The 15476-nt window shown below is 60.5% G+C and overlaps 2 protein-coding genes across 22 annotated transcripts in view; one reads left to right on the forward strand and one right to left on the reverse strand.

The window, feature by feature from the left end:
• Window positions 1-750: 750 nt before the first annotated feature.
• LRRC71 (leucine rich repeat containing 71) lies at window positions 751-11262 on the forward strand. 6 transcript variants are annotated; one of them, XM_072830047.1, is made up of 15 exons: window positions 751-1093; window positions 3917-4066; window positions 4366-4491; window positions 4565-4640; window positions 4813-4890; window positions 6547-6615; window positions 6825-6984; window positions 7214-7297; window positions 7366-7455; window positions 7883-8032; window positions 8160-8253; window positions 8571-8659; window positions 10246-10360; window positions 10668-10789; window positions 10990-11262. In XM_072830047.1, the coding sequence occupies exons 1-15, from the start codon at window positions 934-936 to the stop codon at window positions 11107-11109; spliced, it is 1683 nt and encodes a 560-aa protein (XP_072686148.1). In that variant the 5' UTR covers window positions 751-933; the 3' UTR covers window positions 11110-11262. The 6 variants fall into 6 exon arrangements, with proteins under 6 accessions (XP_072686148.1, XP_072686149.1, XP_072686150.1 ...); XM_072830048.1 differs by having other exon boundaries at window positions 10249-10360; XM_072830052.1 differs by lacking the exon at window positions 751-1093 and adding an exon at window positions 1207-1351.
• A 1465-nt stretch (window positions 11263-12727) lies between these two features.
• The window catches only part of ARHGEF11 (Rho guanine nucleotide exchange factor 11), an 86279-nt gene continuing 83530 nt past the window's right edge, over window positions 12728-15476 (reverse strand). For 11 of the 16 annotated variants that reach the window (XM_072830040.1, XM_072830032.1, XM_072830044.1 and 8 more), the window contains 4 exons: window positions 15322-15414; window positions 14454-14686; window positions 14014-14212; window positions 12728-13640 (listed from right to left, as the gene is read on the reverse strand). In XM_072830040.1, the coding sequence (XP_072686141.1) occupies window positions 13582-13640; window positions 14014-14212; window positions 14454-14686; window positions 15322-15414 (584 nt within the window). In that variant the 3' untranslated portion in view covers window positions 12728-13581. The remainder of the gene's footprint in view (window positions 13641-14013; window positions 14213-14453; window positions 14687-15321; window positions 15415-15476) is intronic. The other 5 variants (XM_072830042.1, XM_072830036.1, XM_072830035.1 and 2 more) reach the window with 3 other exon arrangements.

Below are 15476 nucleotides of genomic sequence, written 5' to 3' on the forward strand. Positions count from 1 at the left end.
GAAAGTACCAGTGGAAAGTGCTGCGTAAGTGCTCCGGTGCGGGCAGACTGTGCACTCTGAGCGCATAGACCGCATAAGTCAGGTCTTCCCCAGGGGTGGCCTGTCCACGCGCAGCGTTGCAAAGGCCTGGAGGAGGGCAGGTGCTGGGAATACCAGAAGGTGAGCAGAACCAGCCGGCTGCGGAGGCTGGAGGCGGCCAGGCAGAGAGGAGAGGGGGCCTGTCCATGTGGGACAGACTTTGATTCCGGATCCACCAACTGCCCGCACCTCCCAGAGGCTAATTCGATGGGCGGAGAGTAGAAATCCAGCGCCACACCTTTTCCAACAGGAGCCTTCTTCTTTCAGGACAGGAGGGCAGACCCCAGAAAGTGGATCTGCCCCCACCCAACTCTCCCTGCCTAGATCCCTCCGACTGACGCGATCTTTAACAGGATTCCCACTCTCTAGGGCTGTAGCCTCCTGCGTGCATTTGGAGGGCTCCCGGCCCCGCTCCTCCCTCGGGCTCCATCCTCGGCTCCGCTCCCGCCCCGACTGTGGCTCCGCCCCCGGGACGCCCCGCCCTGGCCCCGCCCCCGGGATGGTCCACACCCCCTGCGGTTCCGCCCCGCCCCCGGCTCTTCGTCCGCCCCGCCCCCGCGCAGCTCCGCCCCCTGCAGCTCCGCCCGCCCCGCCCCCGACTGTGGCTCCGCCCCCGGGCTCCCGGCCCCAGCGGAGGCTCTGCGGCGCCCCCAGGTGGCCCCGCGCGCTCTGCAGTTGCTCCCGCCCGCCAGCCCGCCGCTCTCGGTTGTCGTGGAGGCGGACGCAGAGGCGACGCCGCAGGGAGGGGCGGAGTAGAGATCCCCAGTTCCGCCATCCCCCGGGCGAACCCCACGGAGCCCTGTCTCGCCTCCTGGCCCCCTGGGCCGTCCCAGAGGCGCTGAGGACCGCACCGGCATGTCGGGGGAGGCGAGCGCGCCGGGGACCTCCCCCAGGGCACCGCGTCCCGGGACCCAGAAGGCGTCCGGCGCAGTGACCAAGAAGGGGGACCGCGGGGCCAAGGAGAAGCCGGCCACCGTCCTGCCGCCAGTGGGCGAGGAGGAGCCCAAGAACCCCGGTAGGCGGGCGGCGCGGCTGGGCGCACCGCCGGTGGGCGCGGTGGTGGTGCCGGGGCTGCCCCGGTGCGGAAAGACGCTGTGGTGCCGGGGGCAGCCGAGCCGGGACACGATCGAGGCATCTGTGGGGCTAAGGAGCGCTGTGCTCAGCGCGGGCGGGCACGAGACAGGGTGCTCTGCGTGGTAACCGTCCCTAGGAGTGTGGCCTTGCGCACCCTCTCTCTCTAGAGTGCGGAGATGTGGGAGCGGTGGAGACGCTGGTGAAAAAGTGTTTTGTAAACTTCAAATCCCTTTGGTCCTTCACAAATGCACGTTGTGCAGCTCCCGTGTGACCAGCTCTCTGCTCCATCTCAGGAAGCAAATCACACAGAACCCCAAGCCTGGCCCCCGAAACTCAGTTTGATAGATGTTTGAATTGAGCTTGATCCCAGAGAACTCGCACTGGGGTTTGGGATACTGACAAATACAATAAGATGTGATAAGATGTACTGAGAGAAGAAGAGAGAGTGATAGGACACCTGATAGGGAACCTACCAGGAGGTGTCTTTGACTTTCATTCACTCACTCATTCAACAATCACTTTCTAGATACGGAGAGAACAATATGCACACAGTCCATTCACATTTTCTGGGCAAAGAAAATCATTGGCAGAGTACAAGTAAGCATGTGGCTCTCTATTACTGCATGTGAAAGAACCCCAACCCAAATGGGTGATCCAGGCAGGGGATTTGTTGGAAGGCTTTTTTTTTTTTTTTTTTTAAGTAGGCCTCACACCCAATGTGGGGCTCGAACTCAGACCTGAGATCAAAGGTCACATGCTCTACCAACTGAGCCAGCCAGGCACCCCTATTGGAAGGCTTCTGGATTCAAATCCGTCTGCTTTGAGAGGGAAAGGGTTTGAGGTGATGTCAGCTGGACAGCTGGACACACAGATCGGGAGCACTCAAGGGAGGATAGGGCTGGAGATGTCGCTTTGGGAGCTGCTGAGGTCCGAGCCTATTTAAGGCCTGGGGAGGAAAGAGATTCCACTGGGACAGGAGGAAGTGTAACCAGAGAAGAGCAGAGCATGCAGGACCAAGCCTGGAGATATTAGGGGAGGCACAGCTGGCAGGGAAGTCCTATTGGCCTGGGGGTCTGGGCCGACAGGTGGGAGAGAATGGGGTGACCACTGCCCAGGGAGGCTGAGACAGGGCAACAGGACAGTCAGGGCGGCATTGTGTGCAGTGGGGGGGGGGGGCGGTGATGCAGGGGGTAGAGGGTGATGGCAGCTGTAGAAGGGTTTATGGGTTTAGAGGAAATCCCATCTGCTGGCTTCCTTTTCTTGAGAAGTGCACTGAGAAGTGCACCGGCAAGGTCCGTGTGGGAGGGAGGGAGCAGGAGCAAGCCCTGTTAGAGCTGCCCTGTCCCCCAGGTAACCACTAGCTCAAGCGTAGATCCAGCCTTTCCAAGTCTCACCAACTTCCGTTAGGTGTGGTTCTAGAGCAGGCTCTCTAGGTGCTGTCCCTGGGCCAGTAGCTGGGGCCTCACTGTGAGCTTGTAGAAATGCAAATTCCCAGACTCCACCTAGTTCATGGAATGGGGCAGGGGTGGGGGTGGGGGGGCGGTTTTGACTGCCTTTCCTGGTGTTGCTGGAGTTTGAGAATGCCTGTGTAGAGAAAGATGGTGTTCGTGGAGCCGGGAGGGTTGAGGGGCTCCCGCAGCAGGGGGAATGACCTGACAGGCGGGCAGTGCGTGGGAGTCAGCTGTGCAAGGGGGTTACCCCACCTCCCTGAGCCTCCTCTCCACCACCGTGTCCGTGGAGCTAAGGTGTCTTGTGTATCTGTGCTCCCCTGATGGCGGGGTGCCAGATTTTCCCTGGGGCCAGGGACACCCCTTCCCACCTCCAGGAACCACTTCTTCCTGGAATGCCCATGGGGAAGCAGAAAGGGACCTCTAGGGACCCAGCCAGGTCTGCATAGCCCTCAGGATGGGATGTGGTGGGCGGCTGTCTGCATTAATGTAACTCTGAGAATGAATTGATACTTCTAAAGCATTTAGAGAAGTGTGGGACAGGAGTAAGTGCTGTATGCTGCTTGTGGAGTTAATAAAAGTGCAGGACTCCTGTGGGTGTTTGGGCAAGGGGCAGGAGGGGGGTGGGACTGGAGAGGTGCTCCTGGCTTCCTACCTTTGCTGGCAGCAGGCCTTACTTCTTCCCAGTGACCCTAGGCGCCCTGGGGAAGCAAGGGCACCAGAGGAAGCTGAGCGGGTGGGGTGGGCTTGGTGGGAGGCGGAGTCCGTTGTGGGGGGCAGGGGGTACGTGGGGGGCGGAGTCCGGGGCAGGCAGCTGAGGGGAAGCGGCCTTGAGCAGTGGCTGGGTGGAGGTGCCCTCACGGAGGTTAGGTGCCCCAGTTGTGTACACTCCCCATGCCCACTGGCCCCCTTTCTCTGGGGTCTGGACTTTCTGCTGTTTCCACTCAAGTGTTCTCAGCTGCGGGTCTTTACAACGCATCTCAGGCTTAAAAAGTGGCTGTAGGGGATCCCTGGGTGGCTCCGCGGTTTAGTGCCTACCTTGGGCCCAGGGCTTGCGTGGTCCTGGAGTCCCACATCGGGCTCCCTGCATGAGGCCTGCTTCTCCCTCTGCCTCTCTCTCTCTCTCATGAATAAATAAATAAAATCTTTAAATAAAAATGAAAAGTGGCTGTAAGAACGCCCGCGTTGGAGGAGGGGCCCGCGGGCGGGGGTCCCGGTCGCGGGGGGGGGGGGGGGGGGGAGGGGTCCCCGCCTCCCGCTGCTGCCCCTCGGTGGGGGGGGGGGCACAGCCACCCGACGCTCCCGACGCCCGGCAGAGGAATACCAGTGCACCGGGGTCCTCGAGACGGATTTCGCAGAGCTCTGCACGCGCTCGGGCTACGCGGACTTCCCCAAAGTCGTCCCCCGGCCTCGTCCGCACCCGGCCTTCGTCCCCTCGGCCTCGATGTCGGAAAAGCCGGCCCTGGGTGAGTGCCGGAGGGGCCCGGGGTGCCTGCCCGGGTCGGGTCGCCCGGGGCCACCCAGCCTCCCGTCTCCAGGCGGGCGAAGGGCGGGGGCGCAGGGCAGCCAGTGCGGCAGTGAGGGCGGCGGCAGCGGCTGAGTCTCTCGCCCTCCTCCCGAACCCCAGCCCAACTGGCCTGGCCCGAGAGGCAGCACCTCCAGGCTAGCGCCCCCCCCAACCTGAGGGGTCTTCCCCTCTGGCCCCCCCAGGCCAGGGGCTCTGCTTCCTCCGTCCTGACCCGTCTCCTCGCACCTCTGCCTCTAGACGATCAGCGCCTGTCGGCGTCTTGCAGCCTCAGCAGTCTGGAGAGCAAGTATGTGTTCTTCCGGCCCACCATCCAGGTGGAGCTGGAGCCCGAGGATAAGTCGGTGAAGGAAATCTACATCCGTGGTGAGTCTCTCCCCCCCACCCCCCGCCCCTCCCCCCTCCCCAGGCCTGAGGCGCCTTCCTCCTCCTCCTGCAGGTTGGAAGGTGGAGGAGCGGATCCTGGGTATCTTCTCTAAATGTCTGCCTCCGCTCAGCCAGCTGCAGGCCATCAAGTGAGGGGACCCAGGGGTGTGGAGGGCAGAGGCCAGCGTGGGGCTAGCCTCTGGTGCCTGCGAGGTAGAACTGAGGGGGCCCGGAAGCCTGCCTGGCCGCTGGGAGGTGCTGGAGGGGCCGGTGGGGCAGGAGGGGAGTCTCCAGCTCCGTGTCTGTACCTCCCAAGTCCAGCTTGTGGAAGGTCGGGCTGACGGATAAGACCCTGACGGCTTTCATTGCCCTCCTGCCTCTCTGCTCATCCACAATCAGGTCAGAGGGAAGTGGGCAAGGGGGAGGGCCCCAGGTTCCCCCCCCCCAGTCTGGGGGCGGGGGGGGGGGGGGGGGGCAGGGCGGGGGGGGGGGGGGGGAACAGTTTGGGAAGGGGAGTGGTGTACCTGGAGCTGGTTTTTGAAGCTCCAATCTGACCAGAAGAAGCACATCCCTTTTCTCCACACAAGCCTAGAGAGCTTGGCTTATGTGCCCTGTCACCCCACCACCATCCGCTCTTTCCCTGGAGTTTTTCCCTCTTCCCCACTGCCTGGGGCCTACTGGACTAAGGGCTGCCTCGGCTCCTCCAGGACCAGGCAGGCCGGTGAGGGAAGGAGAAGGATTTAGGGTAGGCACTGCAGGGCTACAAGGGCAGTGTGCACACTGTGGCAGCAAGGAGTGGGGGCAGAGAGGGAGTGCCACCCAATTTCATGGATGGAGTTCAGGGAGACAGGAAGGCTGCTTGGAGGAGGTGTGCTGAGCTGAGCTGTGAAGGAGGAATAGGAGGGGGTGAGAACAGGGTGTAAAGTTGTGTAGCTATAGGTGAGGTTTGCAAAGCTGGTTTGGACGATGCTTCTCCAGGCTCCCCCCAGCAGCCTTGACTTACCTGCTTCACAGAACAAACCCTCAGCGCCTCACATTGGCTTGCCCATCTTCCCCCGTGGGTGGGATGGACGCTTCTCCAGGGCAGGGATGGCTCTTCTGCAGCTGGAGGTCCTCTATACTCTTCATAGAGAAGCCATGAAATGGATCTTGTCTCCATCACGGGAACTAGAAACAAATTATCCAGCAGAAACAAAACTGTAGAATTCATGTTAAGATACAAAAATAGATCAACATAATCAAACAATTGAAAATGAATGTGATCAGGTTTAGGTGAAAGGTGAGCCAACCGGAAAGGATGAGCATTGATAATAAATCAGAGAACATTTTTAAGTAGAGAAATTTCTAGCCATTAGTTTGATTTTTGTTATGACTTAGAAAACGTCCTCGAACCTCCCCGAGCTGTGGGAGGAGCCACTGCTTGTGGAGGGATCACAAATCACCTCTCAATGTAGTGGCTTAAAATAACCAATATTTATTATCTCATGGTGTGAGATAAATACAGGCACAGGTGAGCTGGGTGCCACCAGCTTGGGGTGGCTGGGGGCTGGGACTGCCGTGCCCTGACTGGGCTAGAGCATCTGCTTCTGAGCTCCATCCAAGACCCTGACCAGCTGCAGCACCCCCACACAAAGACTCTCCGAAGGCAGACAGCCCAGTGCGTGCCAGGGAGCCCCCAACCCCTAACGTGGGGACCACAATCTGTTTGTAATTTAAACTTAGAAGTGACATCTCACTGCTTTTGCCCTATCCCATTCATTTAGAAGTGAGTCACTAGGTTCAGCCACACTCAGGGGCAGGGACTCCATGAGGCATGGACACTGGAGGGTAGTGGTGACTGGAGTCATCCAGGAGGCCAGGTCACCATAGGCCACTAACGCTGGGGAGCCATCCCATTGGCATGGCTACACTTCCGTCCCATATAATTTCCTATGTGGGAGAGCCATCCTTGCACTCTTTCCAAGCTGCACCCCGGAGACCCACCTGTCCTCTCTGACCCCTTCCTCCTCTGGCCACAGTGGTGCCTCCTGGTTCTCAGACCTTCCTCCTCCTCAGAAAGGTGTCTCTGGAAGGCAACCCGCTTCCTGAGCAGTCCTATCACAAGCTCATGGCGCTGGACAGCACGTGAGGCTGCCTTTTCTCGCCCCCTTTCTCTGGGCCTGGTTCCTGGGCTAGGTCAGCCCTAGTTCACCCTCCCCACCCTCCATCACCTCCCCACGGACCCTCGATTGCTGTCCCTCCACCCTTGGCCCTCTGGCCCTCCGGAGAGGCGAACCCCACCCCAAGTTCCCAGCGAGCCTGCTCTCCCCTCCCGCCCCTGCCCGCACACTCAGGATCTCGCACTTGTCGCTGCGGAACAACAACATCAATGACCATGGGGCGCAGCTGCTGGGTCAGGCTCTGTCCACACTGCACAGCTGCAACCGGACCCTGGTCTCGCTCAACCTGGGCTTCAACCACATCGGGGACGCAGGCGCCAGCTACATCGCAGACGTGTGTGTCTGGTGGGGACCAGGGAGAAGAGATCCTGGGCTGGGGCCACAGAATGGGGAGCAAGGACCCCCTGAGCTGGGAGCAAGGATGGGGGTGTGGGGACCTGAGGCAGGGAGCAGGGATGGAGGGTGGGACCCAGGAGCGGGGATGGAAGGACAGAACTGGGAGTGGGGAGCAGGGCGGCCAGCTGGGGGCTCACGGTGTCCTCGTGTCCTCCCCACTGCCCCAGGGCCTCCGGCTGAACCGAGCCCTGCTCTGGCTGTCCCTGGCACACAACCGCATCCAGGACCAGGGCGCCCTGAAGCTGGCTGAGGTGGGTGCGGTGGCAGTGGGGTGGGGACCCGGGTCCAGGCTGGCGTCTGACCGGGCCCCCTGCCCCAGGTCCTGCGCCCCTTCGAGCTGACACACACCGAGGTGGTGGAGCGCCGCCGCCTCCTGCTGGAGAAGGGGTCGCAGGAGCGCTCACGATCGGTGAGCCCCATGGCCCCCGGGCATGTCTGCGCCCCAGCTGCCCAGCGTGTCTGCGGGCAGCCGTGCGTGGGTCAAGGGAGTGGACAGAGTTAGAGCTTTGGAGCGGCTGGGCGGCAGCCAGGGCCCTGGGGCTGTTGGCTCACCTGCGCACTGGCTGCTTCCCCTTGGAGAGGACTGACCCAGTGAATTCACCTAATGCACTTGGAGCAGTGCCTGCACTTTGTTCAGTCAAAGTGCCCTACAACTGCCTCCCTAGTCTGAGTCTGAGCCGCTACCCCAGCTTGTTCCCCCAGAGTGGTCCCCCACAACATGGGCATTTAGGCAAGGAGATGGGGCGGGAGCGCTGTCAGGCCCGAAGCTCCTCTCCCTCCTCCTTGAGGAAGGGATGCCAACGGCCTCTCCCATCTTCTTCCCTTTGTAAGTGCAGCCTTCCTCCTCCCGACATGGGGATTCCAAAACAGAGCGGGATAAGAACCCCCTGATGGGGGTCAGCAGTGCTGCGTTGGCAGAAAAGGCAGACAAGACCCAAACGACGAAGACCCCAAAAAGCCAGAGCAAGAAAAAAGATAAGTCAGGGGTGGGTATGATGCGAGCAGGGGTAGAGGGAGGAGGGCTCTGGAAGGGATCAGAGGGGGCCCCCTTCCCACACCTGCTCAGGCTCCAGGGAGGCAGAGCTTCCATTGCTTCTCTTGCACGCTCCATAGGAAGTGGCGAAGAAGGAGGAGAAGTCAGGGTCTGGGCAGTCACCCACACAGGGAACCCCTAAGAAAGAAGACCCTAGCAAGGCCGGCAAGGGCAGTAAGTGCCAGAGCCCATCTGTGCAGGAAGAAAGAGCAGCGGGTTGGCTGTGGGAGGCCTGTCCTCTGCCTCCAGAACAGCTTCTGGAGCCGTTGTCCCTCTTTGGGCCACATGTCTTCTTGGCAAGGAGACCCATGCAGGCCCACATCCCGCCCCACCACAGCAACATCCTGTTTCCCTGAACCACCCCGTGGCCCTGCCCTGAGAGGAGGGACCCAACCACCTGCTGGGCCCCAGTCCTGAGGTCTGAGGGGCATCTCTTGGGGCCACTGGGCAGTACTGCCCGGCTGCCCTGTGCTTTCTTGTCCCCCTACCAGAGGTCACCATCCCCGAGCAGAAGCCCAGCAAGGGAAAGGGACCCAAGACTGGGAACAAAGAGAAGCGCAGCTTCCTGCTGGAGTCCGAGGTAGGAGGGGAGGTGGGTGGTGATCCCCTCCCTGTGGCACGTTCCTGGCTCCCCTTCATGTCCTATTGTCCCCTTGTGCCCTCGCCTTTCACACCGGCTCACTGGGGGTTGGAGCTGAGCACGGTCCTTTCCCTTCAGGCTGGAGGAGGCCCCACTAGTTGCCTCCTCTGTGCTCTCAGCTCTGCCCCCCACCTTGAGCACTGATGCAGGTGCAGGTGCTGGTGCAGATGCTGGTACAGGTGCTGATTCAGGTGCTGGTGCAGGTGCTGGTGCAGGCGCTGGTGCTGGTACAGATGCTGGTACAAGTGCTGGTGTTGGTGTAGGCACTGGTGCTGGTGGAGGTGCTGATGGAGGTGCTGGGGGGCCCTCCAGGGGCCGAGCCTGTCCCCTAGCCCCTGCCAGCAGCCCCCCAGGAAGGCAGGGCACCTTTACAGACCGGGTACCGCCCGCCCATGCATGGCCCCGGGGGACCTTCTGTCTTGCTACTGGAGCCTTCCTTTCCCCCTTCACTGCGGACCCACTTGCACCTTGCTCCAGAACCTTCCCGACTACGGATTGCACAGCATCTGCCTGCCCAAGCCCTCCAGCTGCCCCAGGGGCTGTGTCCTCACCTTCTGTCTCCTCCGTCGGGAGACCTCCTGCCCTACCCATGGAGGGGTCTCTCCTCTTGGGAGTCCTCTCTGGCACCAAGACCAGATCTTGCCAGAGAGGAAAGTCGGGCCTCCATCTGACCTGGGGAGCCTTTAAAAAGGGGCTGGGGCTGCCTTAACAAAATTCTTTTTTTTTTGTTTAAAGATTTATTTATTTATTTATGATAGACATAGAGAGAGAGAGAGAGGGGCAGAGACACAGGAGGAGGGAGAAGCAAGCTCCATGCTGGGAGCCCAATGTGGGACTCAATCCCGCGACTCCAGGATCGTGCCCTGGGCCAAAGGCAGGCGCTAAACCGCTGAGCCACCCAGGGATCCCCCCCACTTTTTTTTTTAAATAAGTAATCTATCTAATGCCCAATGTGGGGCTTGAACTCACAACCCCGAGATCTAAAGTGGCAGGCTTGTTTCTCCAATGGAGTGAGCCAGGCACCCCCATCCCCACCGTGGGGTTTGCTTTGGCCCTCCTGTCCTGACCCGCTGTTGCAATTGGCTGGTCTGTGGGCCTCCCCTATCTCCCCGGGGGTCAGGTCGCCCACACTGCTCTGGAAACTCCAGTGCCGAAGACTGCTTCTGCCTTTGCTCTGGCTGTTTTCTTGCCTGGATGGTCTTTCTCCCCCACCCCCTCCTCTCCCCTCCCCCTCCTCCAGTCTCGACCGCATGCCCTGCCAGCTTGAGTGTACTGGCCGCTGCCCCAGGAGACTGTTCTGGGCTGGGGCCCCCTCTGGGCTGTGTGCACTCTGTGCTGGGGTTGTGCCCATTCTGGTTCCCAGCTCACTTTCCCCATGGTTGCTTCCGGGGTGGGGGGTGCGCAGGCTCACGTCCATATCCCTGGCCCCCAGGGACAAAGCCTGGCCTGTAGCTGGTCCTCAGCGGGGCTGTGGCCTGTGGCCTTTCGGCGGCCTCCCTCTACCCGCTGCAGTCCCTCTTCTTTAGCAGCTGGTGGCTGAAGCATCGGAGGTGGTGAACCCTCTCCTGGAACCCGTGGAGCACCGAGACGGGAAGGTGTTCATGCCCGGGAACAAGGTCCTTCTGCACCTCAACCTCATGCGTATGTCTGCCGAGCACCCCCGCCGTCCTCGTCCTCCCCGGGGCCACAGGGGCCCTGTGCTGCCTCAGGGGTGTCACCAGCCCCGTCTCCATGGAGTAGAACATGGTTGTGCCACAGTTGGGCACAGTGAGGGTGGTGGCCCTCCTGCACTGGGGGTGAGGGAGGTGGGGACAGCAGCTCAGGGCCTGCTTCAGTCTGTTAGCTTTGGGAGAGAGAAGTGGGTGGGAAATGAGGCAGGAAGGGCAGAGGGGGCAGCAGAGAAGTGGGGGGAGGAGTGGGGCACCACCTGGGCCGCTCCCTCCACCAGGAAACCGCATCACAGATGTGGGGCTGGAGGGCTTCCTGGCCACCGTGCAGCACCAGGCTGAGTTCTCCAAGTCCAAGAGCGCAACCAAGGGCCCTGTGGGGCTGCTGTGCCTGTCCCTGGCGGTGAGTTCCCTGCTTCCAAGCAGGGCCAGGGTTTCCTTGATGCTGGTCCCCACAGCTGCCTCCAGGGCTCCTGCGGCCAGACGGGCAGCCTGGACCACTGTGCCTTCCCTCTGCCCCTCCCCACCCTGTCCCCGGAAATGTCTTCTCCCAGGGGACCGATCCTCATCCTTCCTCAATGGGCACTCCTTTCCCTCCTTCAGAAAAACTACTTCTCCCCACAATGTCCCACGTACACCATGATCCAGGAGCTGATGCTGTCAAGGGATCCCATCAGTAAGGCCAAGCCCAGAGAGGAGGACAGCATGGCTTCCTCCACCTAGCCCCCACCCCACCTCTCCCCAGACTCTGGGCTGCTGCAGTCCTGCTGGCTGTGTGGTGGGCTGGCCTCCCTGGGGGAAGACCTCAGGTTCTGAACAAACTCTACGGCTCTACTTTTCCCCCTGAGGTGGTCTGAAAACTTGGTTCCAGAACTATGTGGAATGTTTGGACTCCGTCTGTTCATGTCATGCCAGAAATGGCTGAAGGGTTTGCGTTCTGTTGGGGACACACTTGGCCCTTGGCCCCAGGCAGCAGGAGTGTGGCTCTCCTGCCTCCTCTGGCAGGCTTCTTGCTTGCTCTCTTCACCTGTGCTCCCCGGAGGACATGGGATGCGCCAGGATCTGCATTCAGCCTTTGGTCTCAGAGGCAGATTGGAGGGGTGCAGGGAAGACCTGGGATTGGCACCCACATGCACAAGACCAGCAGAAGGGGCATATGTGGGGCTCCAGTTCTGCCATTCCTGGCCTCCCCTCTCCCACATCTCCCCATGGGCCTCAGGTATTTGATCGGTTCGGAGGAGACAAAGACTCAGCCAAGGACATGCAGAATGGGCAGGCTATTTTGGAAAGGGTGCGAAGTCTCTCCGCATCTGTGTAGCAAAGGCCAAGCTCCACGGAAGCCTATACCTTCGGCCGCAGGTGTTGGCAGGTTCACCTGCAGTCTGAAGCAGGGACGCCCAGATGGTGGGTGGGCACGGAAGCCTGGAGAGCTGCCCGACCTGAGACAACCTGTGGATGGGCCCAGGGAGCACGGGGCTGGTCTCTGGGAGCTTCCAGAAGTGTCCTTTGTGCCCCAGCAGATTTAACCTGGCCACATCCCCTCTGCCTATGGATATCCGCTCACCTGGCCCAGATGCCCACCCTGTGAGGCTCCCCTGCTCTCACTCTGGGGGTCTCTGTGCCTCTGGGCACCTGGCTGCTGAGCTGCTGCAGGGAACAGAGATCAGCTTTGGAGGGCCCCTCCACCGAGCGTGCTGCAGGGCCCTTGTCCTCCTCCAGCTCCGATGACCCCTGTAGGAGTTCTGGGTGCCCGCCTGGACCCCAAGTTCATGAGGTTGGCAGGTCACATGTGCTAGGTCTGAGGGAGCAGGAGCCAGAGCTGAAAGGGAGTTTGTCCCCTGGTCCATCAGTGAAGGCAGACAGGTAGGAGGTCTAGGGATGTGGCTGTGGGTGCCGTGCTGGCTTCCAGGGCCGTCAGGAGGCCTTAGGAGGCCACAGATGGTGACGCTCAGCCTCTGACATGCCCCCTGTCCCCATTTTGTCCTGGACCATCTCCTGTGCGAGTTTATTCCATGGGTTCTGGGTCTTTTCCTGCTTTGGCCATGGGGCTATAGAACTGTCTACCCAAACCATGGCTCAGTGTGTGTACATCAGAAGCTTTGGGGGAGTCTGTGGCCACAGGTGGGTCTGGGGACTGCCTTCTGTGCCCTCCACCCAATCCTGAGAGCCACCACAGGATCTTTTATCAGAGCAGCTCCAGAAATCACACACATACCACCAGAGTTGAAGAATATTTAACTTTTCTTAAAAACAAAAAACAAAACAAAAACAAAAACAAAAACAAAAAAAAAACTTAACCATGAGAAAAAGAGTATACATTATTTTAACAGGAAAACAGTCATTTCCATCTCTATATTTTATATATTATATATATATTTATATATATATGTATATATACACCTAGCACAGTGTGGATATTCTAGGGGGGGCTGGCATGGGACAAACGGCCAATGCTGCAGTGGCTCTGGAGATGGTCCTGGGTTAACATGGGGATTCCAGCATTCACACCCCCTGCCTCTCATCCTGGGGCCTGGTTTTTAGGGCCGTACCTGATATACTGGTTTCCTCTAGGGAGAGAATGGGGAGGGGTGGACAGAAGTAGGGTCAGGGATTCTCCCGAAGAAGATGCATCCTCAGAGCCCAGGCCGCAGGGACTGGGCTCTCAAGCCAGGTGGGCTGGGACCTGGGTGCCCAGGGCTGGGTCCCCCTTGGGGCCCTGACTCTGGGTGGGGCTGTAACTAGGAGATGTGAGCTGTCCCTTCTGTAACTGCCTCTGGCCCCCCAGGAACAGAAACAAAACAGGTCAAAGTTATTTACAAAGCAAGATGCACATACAGTACATACATATTTATAGGAAACCAAAGTGACAAAGAAGGGAGAGGCGGAGGTACCCCACCTCAGCCCTGGGGTCCTACAAAGGAGGGAGGAAGAAAGTGCATGTACACAGAGCCTCCTCCTTTCACCTGTGTGTCTGGGGGCCTTGCAGATGCAGTCCGCATGCTCAGGAGAGGCCCTGGTGGGGGAGTGGGGGGGTGGGAGAACGGCTGGAGGGAGAAGACACTGGAACTCAACCCAGACATGAGCAGACCAAGGACATGCGGGGCTCCCCTGGGGTCTCCCTGCCATGTGCCCCTCCCTGGGCCGGTCCCCAGAGGAGGAGTGGGGATGATGCAGGCAATCTGGAGGTTTGCACAGCTACAGTCCCGGGGATGAGGCTGCGTGTGTTGTGCCATCTTCCAGGGGGGTATTGGAGCCTGTGGATGCGGCGGGGAGGACTGTGAGGAGCTGGCCTGGGGTGACCCTCCCTCTAACGCCCCCACCCACTGTGGTGCTCGTGCGAGTGCCTCCTCCAGTGCCATCCCTCTGTGACAAGGTCATGGGTAGCTGTGTGCTGCTACCTTCACCCCCTGCATCTGGTTCCAGCCCAGAGCAGGTTTTAGGTGGGAGACCAGCTCCCCTGCTTCATTCTCTCTCTAATCCAAGGACAGTTTCCCATTTTTAGGGGGGGCTTCTGTAGGGTTTCCCTGAAAAGATCTCTTTCTGAAGTTGAGTATATGAATTAACTATGCTGGGGGGGCGGATGAGGAACCCCCCACTCGCCCCACATGGGTACCCAGAGGGCATCACCTCCCTCACCGTCCTCAGAGCATGGCCCTGGCTGATGGCTGTCCCTGGAGTCAGAGGCCAGAGGTTCCCTGGCTGGAGGTGACAGGGAGTGGTCTGTCCATCTGGCCGCCTCGGTGTGGAAGCTGCCCACAGGTGTGGTGCCACCGGACGACTCTCCTGCAAGCGACCTGAGCAGCTCCCTGTGGGCAAGCTCCATGTCCTGGAAGAGCCATGGGGGATGTCTGACCTCAGTCCTGTGCGTCAGGGCCCTGGGAAAAGGGCAGGGCTGCCACACCCTCGCTAGGCCCAGGGGATAGCTCTGTGCTCCAGGGGAGCTGGGGGTGCTGTGGGGAGATCACAGGCCAGAGGATATACCTTGCTCATGGGGGTGATGGGTCTAGGGACAAAGGACTGAAGACCCCCAGGGGCCCGAGGCCTCCCATCCCTCCGCACTCCCCCACCTTGAGCCTGTTGAGCTTGACGGTGAGTTGCTCGATGGTGTGGAAGATATTGCCCACGTCCCTGAGGGCCATGCTGGGTGGGGAGCGGCTGGGGCGCCTGCAGCCTCCACTGCCTCCCTGAAGCTGGGCCTGTGGTTCTGGTTCTGTCTGCCAGACAGGGAGGCTGTTGGGCTGGGAGGGCTCAGTGGTGGAGTCGGGGGGTCCTGCTGGCATGCTGACATAAAAGCAGTTTCCTGTCCCCATGGCAAAAGGAGATTAGGAGGCTGATTCAGAGGAAGTGGGAGCCACCCCACGTGCCCCCAGCAGCCCCCACGCGGACCCATGGGCCCTGGGGAGCCATCCTGTGGAGAAGCTCAGCATATGCTGGCCTCACCCTGCCCGCCAGTCCCTAAAGGTCCTCCTCTTCCAGAAAGCCTTCTAGGTGGCCCTTCTGCTCAGCCCAGCCTGCATGGTGGCGGGGGTGGAAATGCTTAGGGCGGGAGGTCAGAGAGATGAGAGTGCCTTCCTGTCCTTGAAGGGAGGCCCCTTCACATCTGCCCCATCTCCAGCTCTGCCAATAAACTGCCACACAGCCCCTGCCCCAACTGCAGGATCAGAGACTCCTCGGTTCACACAGGAGATCAGATATACTGGAGGGAGAAGGAGGGGAGGCACCAAGGACGTGGCCAGGTCGTGTCTCCTCCTCCTATCTCCAGATTCAGCATCAGCTCCTGACTAGGCTGCCTGAGGCCTCTCCCTGTCCCCAGGTGCTACTCTTGCCTGGTCCAGTGACTGCAGGCAGGGGTCATGTCCCAAAGCCCACATCTGCCCCTACAGGCCCCACACTTGGGCCAGGGCCCAGTTCTGCCTCCCAGGGGAAGTTCATTACCCGCAGCCTTGGCTCCGCCTTCCACTTCGGGCGGCTCAGGCCCTGACTGGCTCTCTGGTAGCGCAGTGACAGCCCTGCTGCCCACCACCTCAGCTGCATGGGGGCCACCGCCACCAGGGAGGCAGAGGCCAGGAGAGGGAAGAGGAGCGGGAAGG

This window comes from Canis lupus, chromosome 6 (assembly GCF_048164855.1).
Source record: "Canis lupus baileyi chromosome 6, mCanLup2.hap1, whole genome shotgun sequence".
NCBI lineage: Eukaryota > Metazoa > Chordata > Mammalia > Carnivora > Canidae > Canis > Canis lupus.